Raw genomic sequence first — 15,589 nt, 5'->3', positions numbered from 1 at the left:
TAAAGAGACTACTGACAAAAAAAAAATTATGAACGATTCTTTAGAAAATGCGACTAGTAAGGGGACTCTACTGACGAGTAAAATGATTTCTGAAGGGTTCTTTAAAAAAATGCAACGATAAAAGGGACTCTACTGACAAGCAAAATGATTTCTGAAGGGTTCTTTAAAAAAATGCAACGATAAAAGGGACTCTACTGACGAGCAAACTGATTTCCAAGGTATTTCTGACAAATTCTAAGAAGAAAAAGACTATACTAACAATCAAACTGATTTTCTTACACTATTTAATTATACCAATGAGAAAAAGGGACTCTACTGACAAGCAAAATAATTTCCGAAGGATTTTTTAAAAAATAGCAACGAAAAAAAGGATTCTACTGACGAGCAAAGTAAACAAATTATTATACGACATTTTACTATTCCGCCATAATTGATATTTGTTATTTATGCAAATAATGTTTTTGCAACATCATAATTACATTTTATCTAAATTGCATATATGTGGGATTTGAAACTATTTCAAAATTCTAAATTGAATACGATTAATATGTTTTTGTAAAATTTATGATAACAGTAATGAATGCATTTAAATTTATGGCGAAATTATAAAGTACGACACTTGAAATTGACAAATAGTTTAAAATTCAATAAATAATAATATACTTGGTAGCGTGTATTTAATATTTAATTATATATATATAGTTTCTGTGATAGGATAATAAATTATAAAAGCATAAGTTTGTTACATGCATATACTTTGTCTAATTTCGGTGTCAAACGATTCAGAAACGTCTAGAATACATTAACAAATGGGATTTTTTTGTAGGAAACAATAATAAATAAATAAATGACAATCTGATTTATGAAGAAAGACTAGTCGTGTATGGCATTGTGCTTTAATGTAAATTGAAAACCACACTAGTTTGTGGTATCATTTGCAATAGTTTCTTGAATGTCTTGCTTATAACGTAGGTCCTACTGCGCTACCTTGCGGAACTCCAGCTTCTATCGTATCGTATCGTAGAAACAACTTTATTGCCTATTACTTCAAGCCATAGGAAAAATAGCATTACAACTACAGTTAAGAATAATTTTGAACTTGGTCCGTAGTAGATATAACTAGTGGTGCATGGCATCGTGCCTTTAGGCAAATTGCTGGAGCTTCCCGTACCAAAAATTATTTTTTTAAAAAAACTCTAAATTTTTTGGAAACTTTAAAAAAAATTGATTTAATATTTTATTTTCCATTTTTTGTGGTATCATTTGCAATAGTTTCTATTAATGTTTCTCCTGATAAAGGAATGTTTCAATTACAATGTGGTCCTACGGCGCTACCTTGCGGAACTCCAACTTCTATCTGTAGAAACAACTTTATTGCCTTTTATTCCAAAATTAGTCTTTTTTACTGCCTTATTTACGTTCTTTCTAATTTGGTCGTCAGTAGGGCCATTTTTTCTTCTTTTCTTTTGTAAAATACAGTTTGCTCGTCAGTAGAGTCCTTTTTTATTTTCAAATTTGATTTAATCGTCAGTAGAGTCTGTTTTTATATTGTATTTTTTCCGTCTCATGTTTTGAACATATTTCATTTTGCTTGTCAGTAGAGTCCTTTTTCCTCGTCTCATGTTTTTCATTTCATTATGCTCGTCAGTAGAGTCCTTTTCTCATTTCTAGGTAGTTTTTTTATTTGCTCGTCAGTAGAGTCTTTTTTTATTTTCATATATTCCAAAATACGTTTCCTCGCTTTTTATTATCAGAGCAAGAGCCAGGAAATAATTAAAAAGACTGACGAGAAAAAGCTAAAATATACAAAATAGGGACTCTACTGACGAGCTAAAGCTAAAATATACAAAAAAGGGACTCTACTGACGAGCAAACTAATCTAGTATTAAAAAAGGTACACTACACCAGAATCTTTTTTAATGGTTTATTGAGATTTTTTAAGCTCTTGGTTCAACTTGAATTGAACAAAATTTCAAAGTCTTGAAGGTTTTTTCCACGAGCTCTCGATCTAATATTTTTTTCTCGTTGACACAAATAAATATATAGAAATAGTTGAATATCAACCTTGATATGAATTGATTTGAATTAAAAATAATAAAAAAAACAAGTCGCAGAAGCAATATGCTGTGATACATTGATCTGTTCTATTTTTAACTAACTAGAGAATCGCGTACTCAAAAATAAAAAAAAAATCTAGTTTTTATTATTTGTAATTAAAAAAATAAACAAATGTTAATGACGTTCAAAATATTTTAATAATTTAAATAATGTTTAAGTATGTCAGGAAATTTAATAATTAATAACAATTTTGAAAATGTTAAAAAGACTAAAAATAAACGTTTAATAAAATTCGTAAACTATTTGAAATCATAAAAAATTTTAACTTCCCGAAAGAGAAGTTTTTTTAATATTATAATTATATATTTGATATTATAAATAATATAACAATTTTTACATAATATTAGCTTTTTTAATTTATAAATAAAAAAAAAATCTTAATGTTTTTCTTTTTTTTTAAATAATTAAATTATGTTTAAGTATGTCAAGAAATTTAATAATTAAGAACAATTTTGAAAATGTTAAAAAGAAAAATGATCGTTTAATAAAATTCGTAAAATATTTGAAATCATAAAAAAATTAGGTAATATTATAATTATATGTATCTGTATAATGTCAAGAAATTTAATAATTAAGAACAATTTTGAAAATGTTAAAAAGAAAAATGATCGTTTAATAAAATTCGTAAAATATTTGAAATCATAAAAAAATTAGTTAATATTATAATTATATGTATCTGTATAATGTCAAGAAATTTAATAATTAAGAACAATTTTGAAAATGTTAAAAAGAAAAATGAACGTTTAATAAAATTCGTAAAATATTTGAAATCATAAAGAAATTAGTTAATATTATAATTATATATTATACTATATTATAAATAATATAACAATTTTTACATAATATTAGCTTTTTTAATTTATAAATAAAAAATAAACAAATCTTAATGTTTTTCTTTTTTTTAAAATAATTAAATTATGTTTAAGTATGTCAAGAAATTTAATAATTAAGAACAATTTTGAAAATGTTAAAAAGAAAAATGATCGTTTAATAAAATTCTTAAAACATTTGAATTCATAGGAAAGTTAATGAATGTTATAATTATATATTATACTATATTATAAATAATATAATAATTTTTACATAACATTAGCTAAGTTTGTATGATGTAAAGGAAATTAAAAGGGTGCGGTACAAAAAATGTTGGCAAGCACTGATTTAAAGATTTTGTAGACGTTTTTACAAAGGTTAATAACACTATTTCTTTCTTTTTTCTATTTTTAGTATTTTATGTGCTCTATGGCAAGTAGGGCTTGTTTGTGGCTCAGTAGGAAGAGCTTTGGTCTTGCAATAATAATACAAAGTTTTGTAATACAAAGTTTTAAGCTTAGTTTCTATGTAAAGAGAATTGATAAAATTTAGATTTAGAGGCATTTCTAAAACGAGTAAAAAATATGTGAATGTCTTATTTAATAACATTTTCTTATTTTTATTACTTATTTGATATCTTGTTTAAAACCATAGATAAACAAGTATAGATTGCAAACACGGGCGCTTTGATATTACATCAAATTTAATTCTTTCAGCATATCATAGATGTCGCCACTGACCGTAGCACGTAAATTTACCTTTAGGTTCAATTGTAGGATAAGATTTATATAAATATATAATATAGAAACCTGATGAATTTGAGTAAATGAAACGAGAACAAAATATATGTTGAAAATATATTTTCAAAAAAATCATAAATATGTTAAAGAAAAATGTTAATATTCTTTTCATTCAAAAAAGATATATTTCAATATATAAAATTGGTACTGGTAACGTACGTGATGGTACTGGTGAAGCACACTAGCACCATCTGTGATATGCTTAAAACACTCATACAGAGTAAAGCGTATTTGTTCAAAAGTCAAAATTAATATTTAGTAATATATCGACTGCAAATTGTGTAAGTTGGATTTAAATTCACACTTTGATCAAACCAAATTTAAAATCGGTTCAGTAATTTATTTATGTATTCCACCGGCTCTCCAACTAATCCTCTAACCTTATTGACAATGGTAATGGCGTGCGTGTTTCTGTTATTTCGGACAAATAAATAAAATCTTAATCCGCTTTACAAAAACCAAATTGATATTTATATCTTCCCGTTTGTTCCCTGTTCCCTGATTTTTAAAAATAGTACGCGCGCCAGGAATTCCCGTCGGGAATCGTCGGGACATATTTAGAAATTAAATACGAAATCGAGGGAAAAAGGATAAAATATAAACTGGTTGTTGAGAAAAGTATCTAACTAGTGGTGTATGGCATCGTGGCTTAAGGCAAATTGCTGGAACTTCCCGTACCGTAATAAAATATTCGAGAAATTTTAAACGTTTTCAAATATATTATTACAAATGCTGTAACTTTCATTATTTTTGCTATCTTAACAATCGTCATTTCATTTCAAATTCAATTTCAAAAAATAAAGTTGCCTAATTTACACAAAATTTAAAAAGTGCTCCTGTATAGTCATAGTCTAAACGCATTTGCAAACAATTCTGTGCAACATTTTCACTTAGACTGTGCTTTGCTAGGCTGCATTTTTACATTTTTCAATAGTTTTCACAATATTTTAAAAAAAACCTTAGACTAGAGCCACAATCTAAACGCATCTGTATATATATTTATACCAGGTTGTCACTTAGACTGCGCTTAGCCTGGGTATTTTTTTTTTAAATTCTCAACCAAAATTACATTTCTATAATTTACATAAAATTGAAGGAGTACTCCCGTGAAGTCACATTCTAATAGCATTTGCAAATAATTTTGTAAGAAGTTTAAAATCACATTCTAAACGCATTTGCAGATAATGTTGTAAGAAGTTTTTACTTAGACTGTGCTTTTGCCTTGTGTGACATTTTTACATTTTAAAATAGTTTTCACAAAATTAAAAAAAACTTTTAGAGTCACAATCTAAACGCACTTGCATATATATTTGTACAAGGTTGTAACTTAGACTGTGCTTAGTCTAGGTATTTCTTTTTGAATTTTCACCCAAAATTACATTTCTATAATTTACATAAAATTGGAAAAGTACTCCCTTAAAGTCACATTCTGAACGCATTTGCTGGACGGCATTTTTACATTTTTCAATAGTTTTCACAAAATTTAAAAAGTAAAGTCACAATCTAAACGCACTTGCAAATATATTTGTACCAGATTGTCAATTAGACTGTGCTTAGCCTGGGTAATTTTTAATTTTTTTAACCCGAAATTACATTTCTATAATTAACATAAAATTGGAAAAGTGCCCCAATATAGTCACAGTCTAAATGCATTTGCAAATAACATCTGTGCGACATTTTCACTCATACTGTGATTAGCTTGGCGGGATTTTCACATTTTTCAATAGTTTTCGACAAAATTGGAAAAGTGCTGAGTACATAAACAGTCTAAACGCACTTGAGAAAACATTTGTACCAGAGTGGCGCTTAGACTGTGCTTAGCCTGGGTAATTTTTTGAATTTTTAATTCAAAATTACAAAAATATTTTATGGAAAATAAAAAAGATGTAATAATTTTTTTTATCAATTATCCTTACCCCAGAGTGGCCAAATCCTCCTTGTCCAAATCGAAAATCCGACCAATCTCCGGTTTCCTAAACTGCGCCCAATGGGTCACCGTATTGGTGACATTGGGGTCACCAATTATGAACCATCCGGCCCTTCCTGGAGGGTAAACGTTGCCCTGGTCTCTAACCCTTGACAGGGCTGGTGCGGCTCCGTAGGTTGGGGAAAGCCACAGTTCGAGGTTCATCATACTTTCTCGACTGAAAAAAATAAGGAAGATGATTGATAAAAAAGAGTGCAGGTAAAGTTCACGCGATTGAAGTAAAACTTATTAGCTACTGTACAATATGGCATTTGAGTAAAAATATTATAAATGATAGTATAAATTAGGAGATAATTATATTTCTAATATATAAATTTTGAAGCAATTTTTACATTATGTATTCTGGATTTAGTGTCAACTATTATCTACGCGCATCTAGAATTTTTTTTATATATAGTTTGACGCAATTGCAACTTTTTTAAAATCTTTTGTTATTGAAAGAAGAAGAAAGAAAGATGTTTTCTGGACTAATCTTGCGATCACAAGAATAAATTAATTCAACACAGAATTTATATCACAAAACTGTACTTCAAAACATAGATGATTTTGGTGACAACTTAGTAATGCAAATAGTTGACTAAATGTAAAAATAAATACATCATATAACAATTTTGAATATTGTTTATTAGTAATATGGTTGTTATACTCGTGATGCACATATTTATTAGTGTCGTCAATCATTATACACATTTATATAATGATAAATTATATATTATATATTTATAATAGCATTAAAAATATGTATAATGTTTAAAACAGAATAATGTAATCAAAATCATACTTCAAATACGACATGATCGGTTTGTCATTGTAATTAGCATTTACGACTTGAACCTTTATTAGAGAAATGAAGTAATTGCTGTTTAAATATTGCTAAATAAATATTGTTTTCGTAACTTCACTCATCATATAATAATTGTGTTCAAAGAACTTCATGTAATTAAAATTAACATACATTCATTAACTGATGATATTTTTTTTACTTTTTCGCTGGCGATATAATATCATTCTTTGAACAGATGTATTATCTGTCTTGACTAAAAAATGTTTTCCATTTTAATAATTTCAAAGATTTATAGAAACTACAAGTCCATTTTTGATTTTATTTTTAGTTTTGCTCGTCAGTAGAGTCCCTTTTTTGTACATTTTAGCTTTAGCTCATCAGTAGAGTCCTTTTATTAATTTTCTAGCTTTTGCTTGTCAGTAGAGTCCCTTTTTTATTTCTAGGTTAGTTTGCTCGTCAGTAGAGTCCCTTTTTGTATATTTTAGCTTTAGCTCGTTAGTAGAGTCTTTTTAATAATTTCCTAGCTTTTGCTCTGATAAGAAAAAGCGAGAAAACGTATTTTGCAATATATGAAAATAAAAAAGGACTCTACTGACGAGCAAATAAAAAAACTACCTAGAATATGAGAATAGGACTCTACTGACGAGCATAATGAAATGAAAAACTTGAGACGAGAAAAAAGGACTCTACTGACGAGCAAACTTAAATAAAAATACCATACCAATACCAAATTAAAAAACAATTTAGGAGATTAAAAGGGACTCTACTGGCGAGCAAATTGCTTTTTAAAAGACATGAAAAAGGACTTTACTGACGGGCAAATTAAAAAACAATTAAGAAGATAAGAAGGGACTCTACTGACGAGCAAACTAAAAATGAAAAAAGGGGGGAGACTCTACTGACGAGCATACTAAAAATAAAATGAAAAAGTAAGCTCCGTAAGTTGGGTAAAGCCACAGTTCGAGGTTCATCATACTCTCTCGTCTGAAAAAAAAATAAGAAAAATACTTGGTTAATATTTTTTTTCTTTTTTTTTCCACAGCAATCAGAACTCTTTTTATTATTGTTCTATAAGCCATTTTTGTGTATGACTTTTGATCTAAGGTATTAATATGAGAGAGAGGCAACCCATCGGTTATCTTTCTCCTATGCGTGGGTTTTTTTTATTAGCTCTTATGTCTAATAGTGTGGGGGTGGTTAATATTTGATATACTGGAGTTGAGTCAATTATTACTTTTAGGGATTTTTGATCCCCCCTTTCCCAGTTTTCAAGCTGAACTAACTTTTTAAAGTTTTCAAAAAATTTTAGAGTTTTTTTTTAAAAAAATAATTTTTTGTTCGGGAAGTTCCAGACACGATGCCATACGCCACTAGTCATATCTACTACAATCCAATGTCCCAGTTCTAACTGTAGTGGAATTATTACTAACTGTAGTTGTAATGCTATTTTTACCATGGCTCGTAAATATTTCTATTTGTCTATTTAATTTAAATCAATTGAGTTGGAGGAATGCTAAAGCATTATTATTATTAATTTGCAAATGGACATTGAACTCGACTCGACTCGACATTATTGTTCTTTTGTTTTTGCATTTTGGAAATGATTTGCATTCAGGGAAAATGAAATCGACGGAATTATTTATAAATATATAAATTTATTTGTTTTTTATTTATTACTGATAGTAAGTTCTTTGCTAGTAAGTTTAAATACGTTAATAATTTGTGAGACGCTCATATAGGCGCGCGAGTGTTGAACCTTTTTCGCTAACAAGGAGAAGTTCAAATTTAGAAAAAAAACGACTTTTTTAAAAGTTTTCGGAAATTTGGATATTTTTGGAAATATTTGATTATTTTTTTAAATTTCGAAATATTCTCAAACTTTTGTAAGAATACTTTTACACATTTTTACAAACATTTACACACTTTACCACACTTTTGTACACTTTTACACGCTTTTACTTATTTTTACACAGTAACACACTTTTACGCATTTTTACACACTTTTTACATGTTTTTACACACTTTACAACACTTTTTTACACTTTAACACACATTTTACACATTTTTACACATAAATAATCGTTTTTTTTTTAATTTTTTGAGAATTTGAAAATATTCAATTTTTTTTTTGAAAATTTCGAAATATTCTCAAATTTTTGTAACAACACTTTTACACATTTTTATAAACATTTACACACTTCCACATGCTTTATCACACTTTTGAACACTTTTACACACTTTTATGCATTTTTACACACTTTTACGAATTTTTACACACTTCTTTACACTTTGACACACATTTTTACACTTTTTCTCACTTTACCACACTTTTTACACATTTCACACATTGTTGCACATAAATAATAGATTTTTTTTTAATTTTTTGAAAATTTGGATATTTTTGAAAATTTTTGATTTTGTTTTTAAACTTCTAAATATTCCCAAATTTTTGTAAGAACACTTTTTATACTCTTTTGCATTTTCTTCTTTATCTTACCGCATTTTCTTCATAGTTTAACATACCATTTTCATATTTTCACACTTTTGTACACTTTTACTCATTTTAACACACTTTTACAAATTTTTACACACTTCTCTACACTTTTACACATTTTTACATACTTTTACACATTTTTACACATAAATAATCTTTTTTTTATCATTTTTTATGAATTCGTAATTTATTGAAAATATTTGATTTTTTTTTTTGAAAATTTCGAAATATTCTCAAATTATTGTAAGATCACTTTTACGCATTTTTACAAGCATTTACACACTTTTACACACTTTTACGCATTTTGAAACACTTTTATACGTTTTTGCACACTTTTTTACACTCTAACACACATTTTATCTTTTTCCACACTATATACGTATACATTTTTACACAATTTTACACACATTTTCACACTTTACAACACTTTTTCACTCTTTACCACACTTTTTCACAATTTTTCACACTTTACCACACATTTTACACACTTTCACACATTTTTACACATAAATAATCGATTTTTTTTTTAATTTTGAGAGTTTGGATATTTTTGAAAATTGACGATTTTTTTTTAAATTTCGAATTATTCTCAAATTCTTGTAAGAACACTTTTACAAACATTTACAGACTTCCGCACGCTTTTGTACCCTTTTGTACACTTTTACATACTTTTACACATTTTTACACATAAATAATCAATTTTTTTATAAAAAATTGAGAGTTTGAAAATTTTTGAAAACATTCGTTTTTTTTGGAAATTTCTGAATATTCTCAAATTTTTGTAAAAACATTTTTACAGATATTTACACACTTTACCACACTTTTGAACACTTGTACACGTTTTTACGCATTTTTACACACTTCTTTACACTCTAACACACATTTACACACTTTACAACACTCTTTCACATTTTACAAATTTTACCACACCTTTTACATATTTTTACACACATAGATTTAAGAAATTGATTTTTTTATAAAATTTTGATATTTTTATAATTTTTCAAAATTCAGATTTTTTTGAAAATGATGAAAAATTTCGAAAATTTGAATTTTTCTTTTGAAAATTTTCAAAATTACGAAATTTTGTGTACACATTATTAGAATCCCTATAAAATATCCAGATAATTTGATGTGCATACGTCTAATGAACATTTTTGAACGCCAAATAGCATTTTTTTCAACATTTTTCACTAGATCTCCGAAACCGCTGGACCTGCCTTCCCAAAAACTTCATCAGTTCTTCATTTTGTCAATACAAATCAAATATTTTTCAAATCATTCAAATCGGACGCTCCGTTCTCTCAAAAACCAAAATACCATATTCAGCACTTCTTACCCCGTATCTCCAAAACCGCCGGACCTACCTTTACCAAAAACTAATCACCACATCTTTCCATCAATACAAATCGAATGTTTTTTAAATTATCCCTTACCTGTAACTTTGATAATCATCAGGACCATTCTCGATTCTCCTGAGTGCCGAATCAGGATCGACCAATGGAAAAGTCGTATAATTAGTATTGCCAGATGTAGTGAATCTGACAGTCGGGTAACCCAGAACTTCTTTTAGGAATATTTTGAATACTTCGCTGATCAGACGCTGTGTGGCGCGCTCGGACACCTCTATGGTTAATTCCATAGAGCGTTCGGCCAACGTTAGATGGGGACGGGTGAATAGATCTGGAAAATTGTTTATAACTTTTAAAATATATAAGGGATTTAAATAGTGTCTTTGGGGGGTTTGTTGATAATTGTATAGGGTATAATTTTGTCTAGAGGTAAAAGACTCTACGGTAACTCGTTATAGTGTAAATTTGTATTTTAATACAAGGGCTGCACGTATGGTGTACGCGCATTTTGTTACAAAATCTTCAATAACTTCCGAAACATTCGTTTAGTATGAATGGTGTCTTAGGAAAATTTATACAAAATTAAATTCTCTACAGTATTGTCTAATATTGTAAAACCGTACAGCAACTCGGTGTACTTCAAAACCAAAACGAAAAATTGCTAATGTCGTGTCGTAAGTTTAGAAAATAAATAAAAAGTTAGTAAATAAGAAATAATTTTGTCTTTTTAATTTTTTGTTTTTTATCTTTTACCTGATTCGACCAAATTTTGGTCACCCACCAAACATGTCGACTGGAAAGTCAAAAGTGGCCCAATTTGGCTCAGAATTATGGCCCATGTTAGTAGAAGGGGCCACATTTTGGAGCCGAAAAGACTTTGTCTGAAATAAATAACAAGTTTATTAATAAACAAAGAAATTTAAATTTTTGTAAATTTTATTTAAAAAAAGTAGGGCAAATGGTAGATTTATTTTATTTGTACGATTCCAGATCTCCTGATCATTCAAGAGTACATTCGATAAAAATGTATAAATGCTCAGATACATTTAAAAAAAAAACAAATAGCATAAAAATGATTTCAGAATAAATAAATAAAAAGAATAAAAAAATTCAAATCTAATTTTGCAATCCAAAAATCTAATTTTTTTTTAAGTTTTGCCAAGTTTTTTTAAATTTAGTTTTCGATACGGGAAGTTCCAGCAATTTGCCTTAAGGCACCATGCCATGCACCGCTAGTTAATTTTTAAGTTCACTTATACGGTTCAAACAAGTATCAAAATTTCCAGAAAAATGTTTTTTCCAGATTTTCAAAAATATACAAAATTTTATACAATAAATATAAATTTTAAATTAACAATTTATTTTAAAACTGTATATATAATTCAGTGCATTATTGTAATCATAAGAAATAAATCCTCAGATGGATTCATTCAGCATGTCTTGTTAATGTAAACATTTTCAAGTAATCAATGTTTTCAGAGTTCAAGTCAAAGTTAAAAATGTATGTAATATTTTATATGCGTTATTCTGATTGTAAGAAATATATCCCCAGATGGATTCATTCGGCATCTTTTGTTAATGTAAACATTTTCATGAATCAAAATTTTCAGGTATTATTTCTTTTTCAAAATTTTCAAAAATATACAAAATTTTCTATTTCAAATTTGAATTTCAAATTAACATATCAGTAAAAAATGTGTATATATTTCATATGCGTTATTGTAATCGTAAGCAATATATCCTCAGATGGATTCATTCGGGATCTCTTGTTAATGTAAACATTTTTAAGTGTATTTATAATTATATCTTTGAAAATATATAAAACAATTGTTATCAATTATTGATCAATATTTATCGATTATTAATTTCAAATACTCGAATATTTCATTACGGTACGGGAAGTTCCAGCAATTTGCCCTAAGGCACTACCACTAGTTTATTTTTATTAATTATCTTTATTTCCTCGCCACCAGCCCTGGCTAATTGTATCAGACCATTATTACTAATATTATACAATATTCATTATTTAGAGCTGCAGCATATGTGACATTCTATTTGAGATAAGATAACAGATGACCATGTAAAACGCAGATATTATCTTTATATATATATATATATATATATATATTTATTTATATATATAATTATTATGGGCAGATGATAACACTATAATCCATTTGCTAAAAAATGTCATCGCTCGCGTGCAAATAAATTAGTAACTCGTACTAAATATTAAGTTTTTTTTAAAAAAGACTGAATTTTCTTTTAAATCTCTAAATAAATCGTTTTTGGAGATTTTTAAAATTTTCAATAAAATGATATTTTTGAAAACTTTGATTTTTTATACTTTGAAACTATTATGTTTTATTCTTTGAAACTATCACTAGGCAATTTTTTTTTAAATCATGAAGAACAAATAAACATTATCATTTATATCTAATATATATTTTTATTGCAGTTTTTTCTTGTATATATTTTAAGTAATTAAATTAAATTTATTAAACTTTCCATCAAAACAAACTGCATGTCATTGCCTTCGCAAAAATCTGGAAAAAAATTATTTTGTATAATTTGTGAATAAAAAAAATTATTTATTTATTATATATATATTCCGAGCGATATAAACACAAATTGAATAATTTTTTTATAACCGGTCTCTTATATATAAATATTTAAAATCTGATAAACAGTTATTTTAAATGTGAATTTTATTATAATTTTTAAATTTAGTTTGGACTAATTATAATTGGTTAATTTTTAATTTGTATATAAATGTATAAATGGATTTTTCTTTGAAATCTCATATATAAATGTAGGTTTTGTTGTGTATAAATGGATATATAAATGTATATATGGATTTTCCTTTGAAATCTCATATATAAATGTAGGTTTTGTTGTATATAAATGGATATATAAATATATATTTATGTATATATTTATATATTTATATATTATAGATAAAAAATACTTAATATATGTAAATACTAAAAAATAAAAAACAAACATATTTATGGTTGTATGAGAATCTATCATAGTCCTTGCCTCAAATTATCCTTCTTTTGTGTTGCCAGATTATGCAAAATATACCACAAAATCCTCAGTATTGCCTGATGATACAAAACTATCCTTAATACCTTTGTATTTATATTTTGCATAGCATTTTACAAACAAACAGTTTTTTACAACCAATATGATTTTTTTCTGTATCTCGACACAACAGGTTTCAACGAATGCAATTAATACATTGTTTATTCATTGTGAATGGCAAAAAGTTGTTTTTCAAAGTCCAGACAGAGTAAATAAATAAATAAACGAGCGAATGATACAAATGTTGTTATTAGAAAAAATCTTGAAGAGATTTCAATAACAATAACGAAACAGCTGTTTCTTATTTAATAATATGTCACGGTGAATATTTTTAGAAAACGTCTCCGATTCGCGGACTCGTTTTACTGTTTTTAATTCGATACAAAATTGGAGAGGAAATGAACTAGGTGTGAGTTGGGAAAAAAATGTATTATAATTTTTTAGGCTTAGGACATGCACTGTGTATGTCCTAGCCCTAGGAGCGCGGTCAATAATGTCAAAGATTAATGAATTTTTATATTTGAATCAATTATTGTAGGCCTATAATATTTTACTAGGTTCGTTAATGATAAAATTGATTTTTAATATTTATTAACGTTAATATAAATTTAAAAAAAATCAAAAATGAAATTTTTGCATTTCTTTACGTTTTAGGAGCTTCTGAACATTTTTGTGTACGTATGTATGTGCGGATATAATTTTTCGTCGACGATTTCAGGAGCCTTGCTCAACCGATATGAATGATTCATTTACCATTATATTCTTATTGATAAGGAGATGTGCTAATTAGATTTTGGCAAAGGCAGGTCCAGCTGTTTCGGAAATACGGAGCAAAATGTGCAGAAAATAGAAATCGAGTTTTTGAGAAAACGAAGCGTCCGATTTCAATTATTCAAAAAACATTTTGCTTGTGTTGACGTAATGAAGATTTGATTGAATATTTGCAAAGATAGGTTCAGTGGTTTTAGGAGATCTAGTAAGAAATTAAAAATTTGCGTTCAAAAATCAGATATTTTTGACAATTTGAAAGCAAAAACATTTAGTTTTCAGAAAATTTCAGTATTTTGAATTTTTTTTTAATTTTTCAAACAATTTCATAATTTTTAAAAATGGCATTATACAACGTATTATTACACGATTTAGTATTTTTTCAAACCTTGAACATCGGTTAATCCGTGCGCCCGAAAACGTGGACGAAAAATTGTATCCATACATACATACATACATACACGCGCACACACACAGACATATACATGAATTTTTTTTTACATATGCCAAAATGTTCAAAAACCTTCGAAACGTAAAGATATATGCAAACATTTTGGATTTTGGATTTTCATTTTCATTTTAGATTTTTTTGCGATTACAATAACTTTTGGAAAGTTAAAAATTGCGAAAATAATGAACAAATTACGCAATTTTTATTTTTTTCGCAAACTGCATTATCGAGTGGCACGTGTATGTGCATTGTGCAGTTGTGTTTTCCGTAAATCGATAATAATATAATTGTTAATAAATGTGCATTATGCAATTTATTTCGCACTTGAAACAATACTGATGAAAAAACACACATCTGGTGCAATTTCAATAATAAACGAAACGACGGATTGAAAATTAGATATATACATATATATATATATATATATATGTTAAAGTAGTTAATTTTGATGTTGAGAAATATGAGTAAGTTCTTCAAGGGCATACATCAAATAAAAGGCAAAGATTTAGAAGTTAATCTTTAATTTTTCCAAACGTTTCGACATAGTATTTTATGTCATCATCAGTGGATCTACAGAATGATATTGAAAAATTAATATAATCTAGGAAAAAATGACAGAAAGAAATTGGAAAAAGAACTATAGATATAAGTAATATAATTATAGCAATAACAATTATACTTAACAGATAGATAAACAAGAGAAATGAAAAGTAAAAAGAAATATATATAAACATACAAAAGCGTAATATATATACATAATATACACACAAACAAACATGTATATATGATATGCATGTAAAAACACGTACACATATGCATATATACATACGAACAATACGTATATATAAACATATACATACGGACATGTACATATGTATATATACACATATATACATACATACACATACACATATACATATATACATACATACACACAT

The 15,589-nt window shown here is 27.1% G+C and overlaps 1 protein-coding gene across 1 annotated transcript in view; it reads right to left on the bottom strand.

Annotated features, from left to right (window-relative positions):
* The window catches only part of LOC113386444, a 47,306-nt gene extending 36,102 nt beyond the window's left edge, over positions 1 to 11,204 (bottom strand). Inside the window, exons 1-3 of the mRNA XM_026624224.1 lie at positions 11,099 to 11,204; positions 10,430 to 10,676; positions 5,645 to 5,872 (exon numbers count right to left, since the gene is read on the bottom strand). Of these exons, the coding sequence (XP_026480009.1) occupies positions 5,645 to 5,872; positions 10,430 to 10,676; positions 11,099 to 11,204 (581 nt within the window). The remainder of the gene's footprint in view (positions 1 to 5,644; positions 5,873 to 10,429; positions 10,677 to 11,098) is intronic.
* Positions 11,205 to 15,589: the final 4,385 nt, after the last annotated feature.

Source organism: Ctenocephalides felis, unplaced genomic scaffold (assembly GCF_003426905.1).
Source record: "Ctenocephalides felis isolate EL2017-DRISC unplaced genomic scaffold, ASM342690v1 CF-g0.4_SCAFFOLD_03571, whole genome shotgun sequence".
NCBI classification, from domain to species: domain Eukaryota; kingdom Metazoa; phylum Arthropoda; class Insecta; order Siphonaptera; family Pulicidae; genus Ctenocephalides; species Ctenocephalides felis.
Note: the sequence above shows the minus strand (reverse complement) of the source record. Positions and strands in the feature narration are given on the sequence as shown.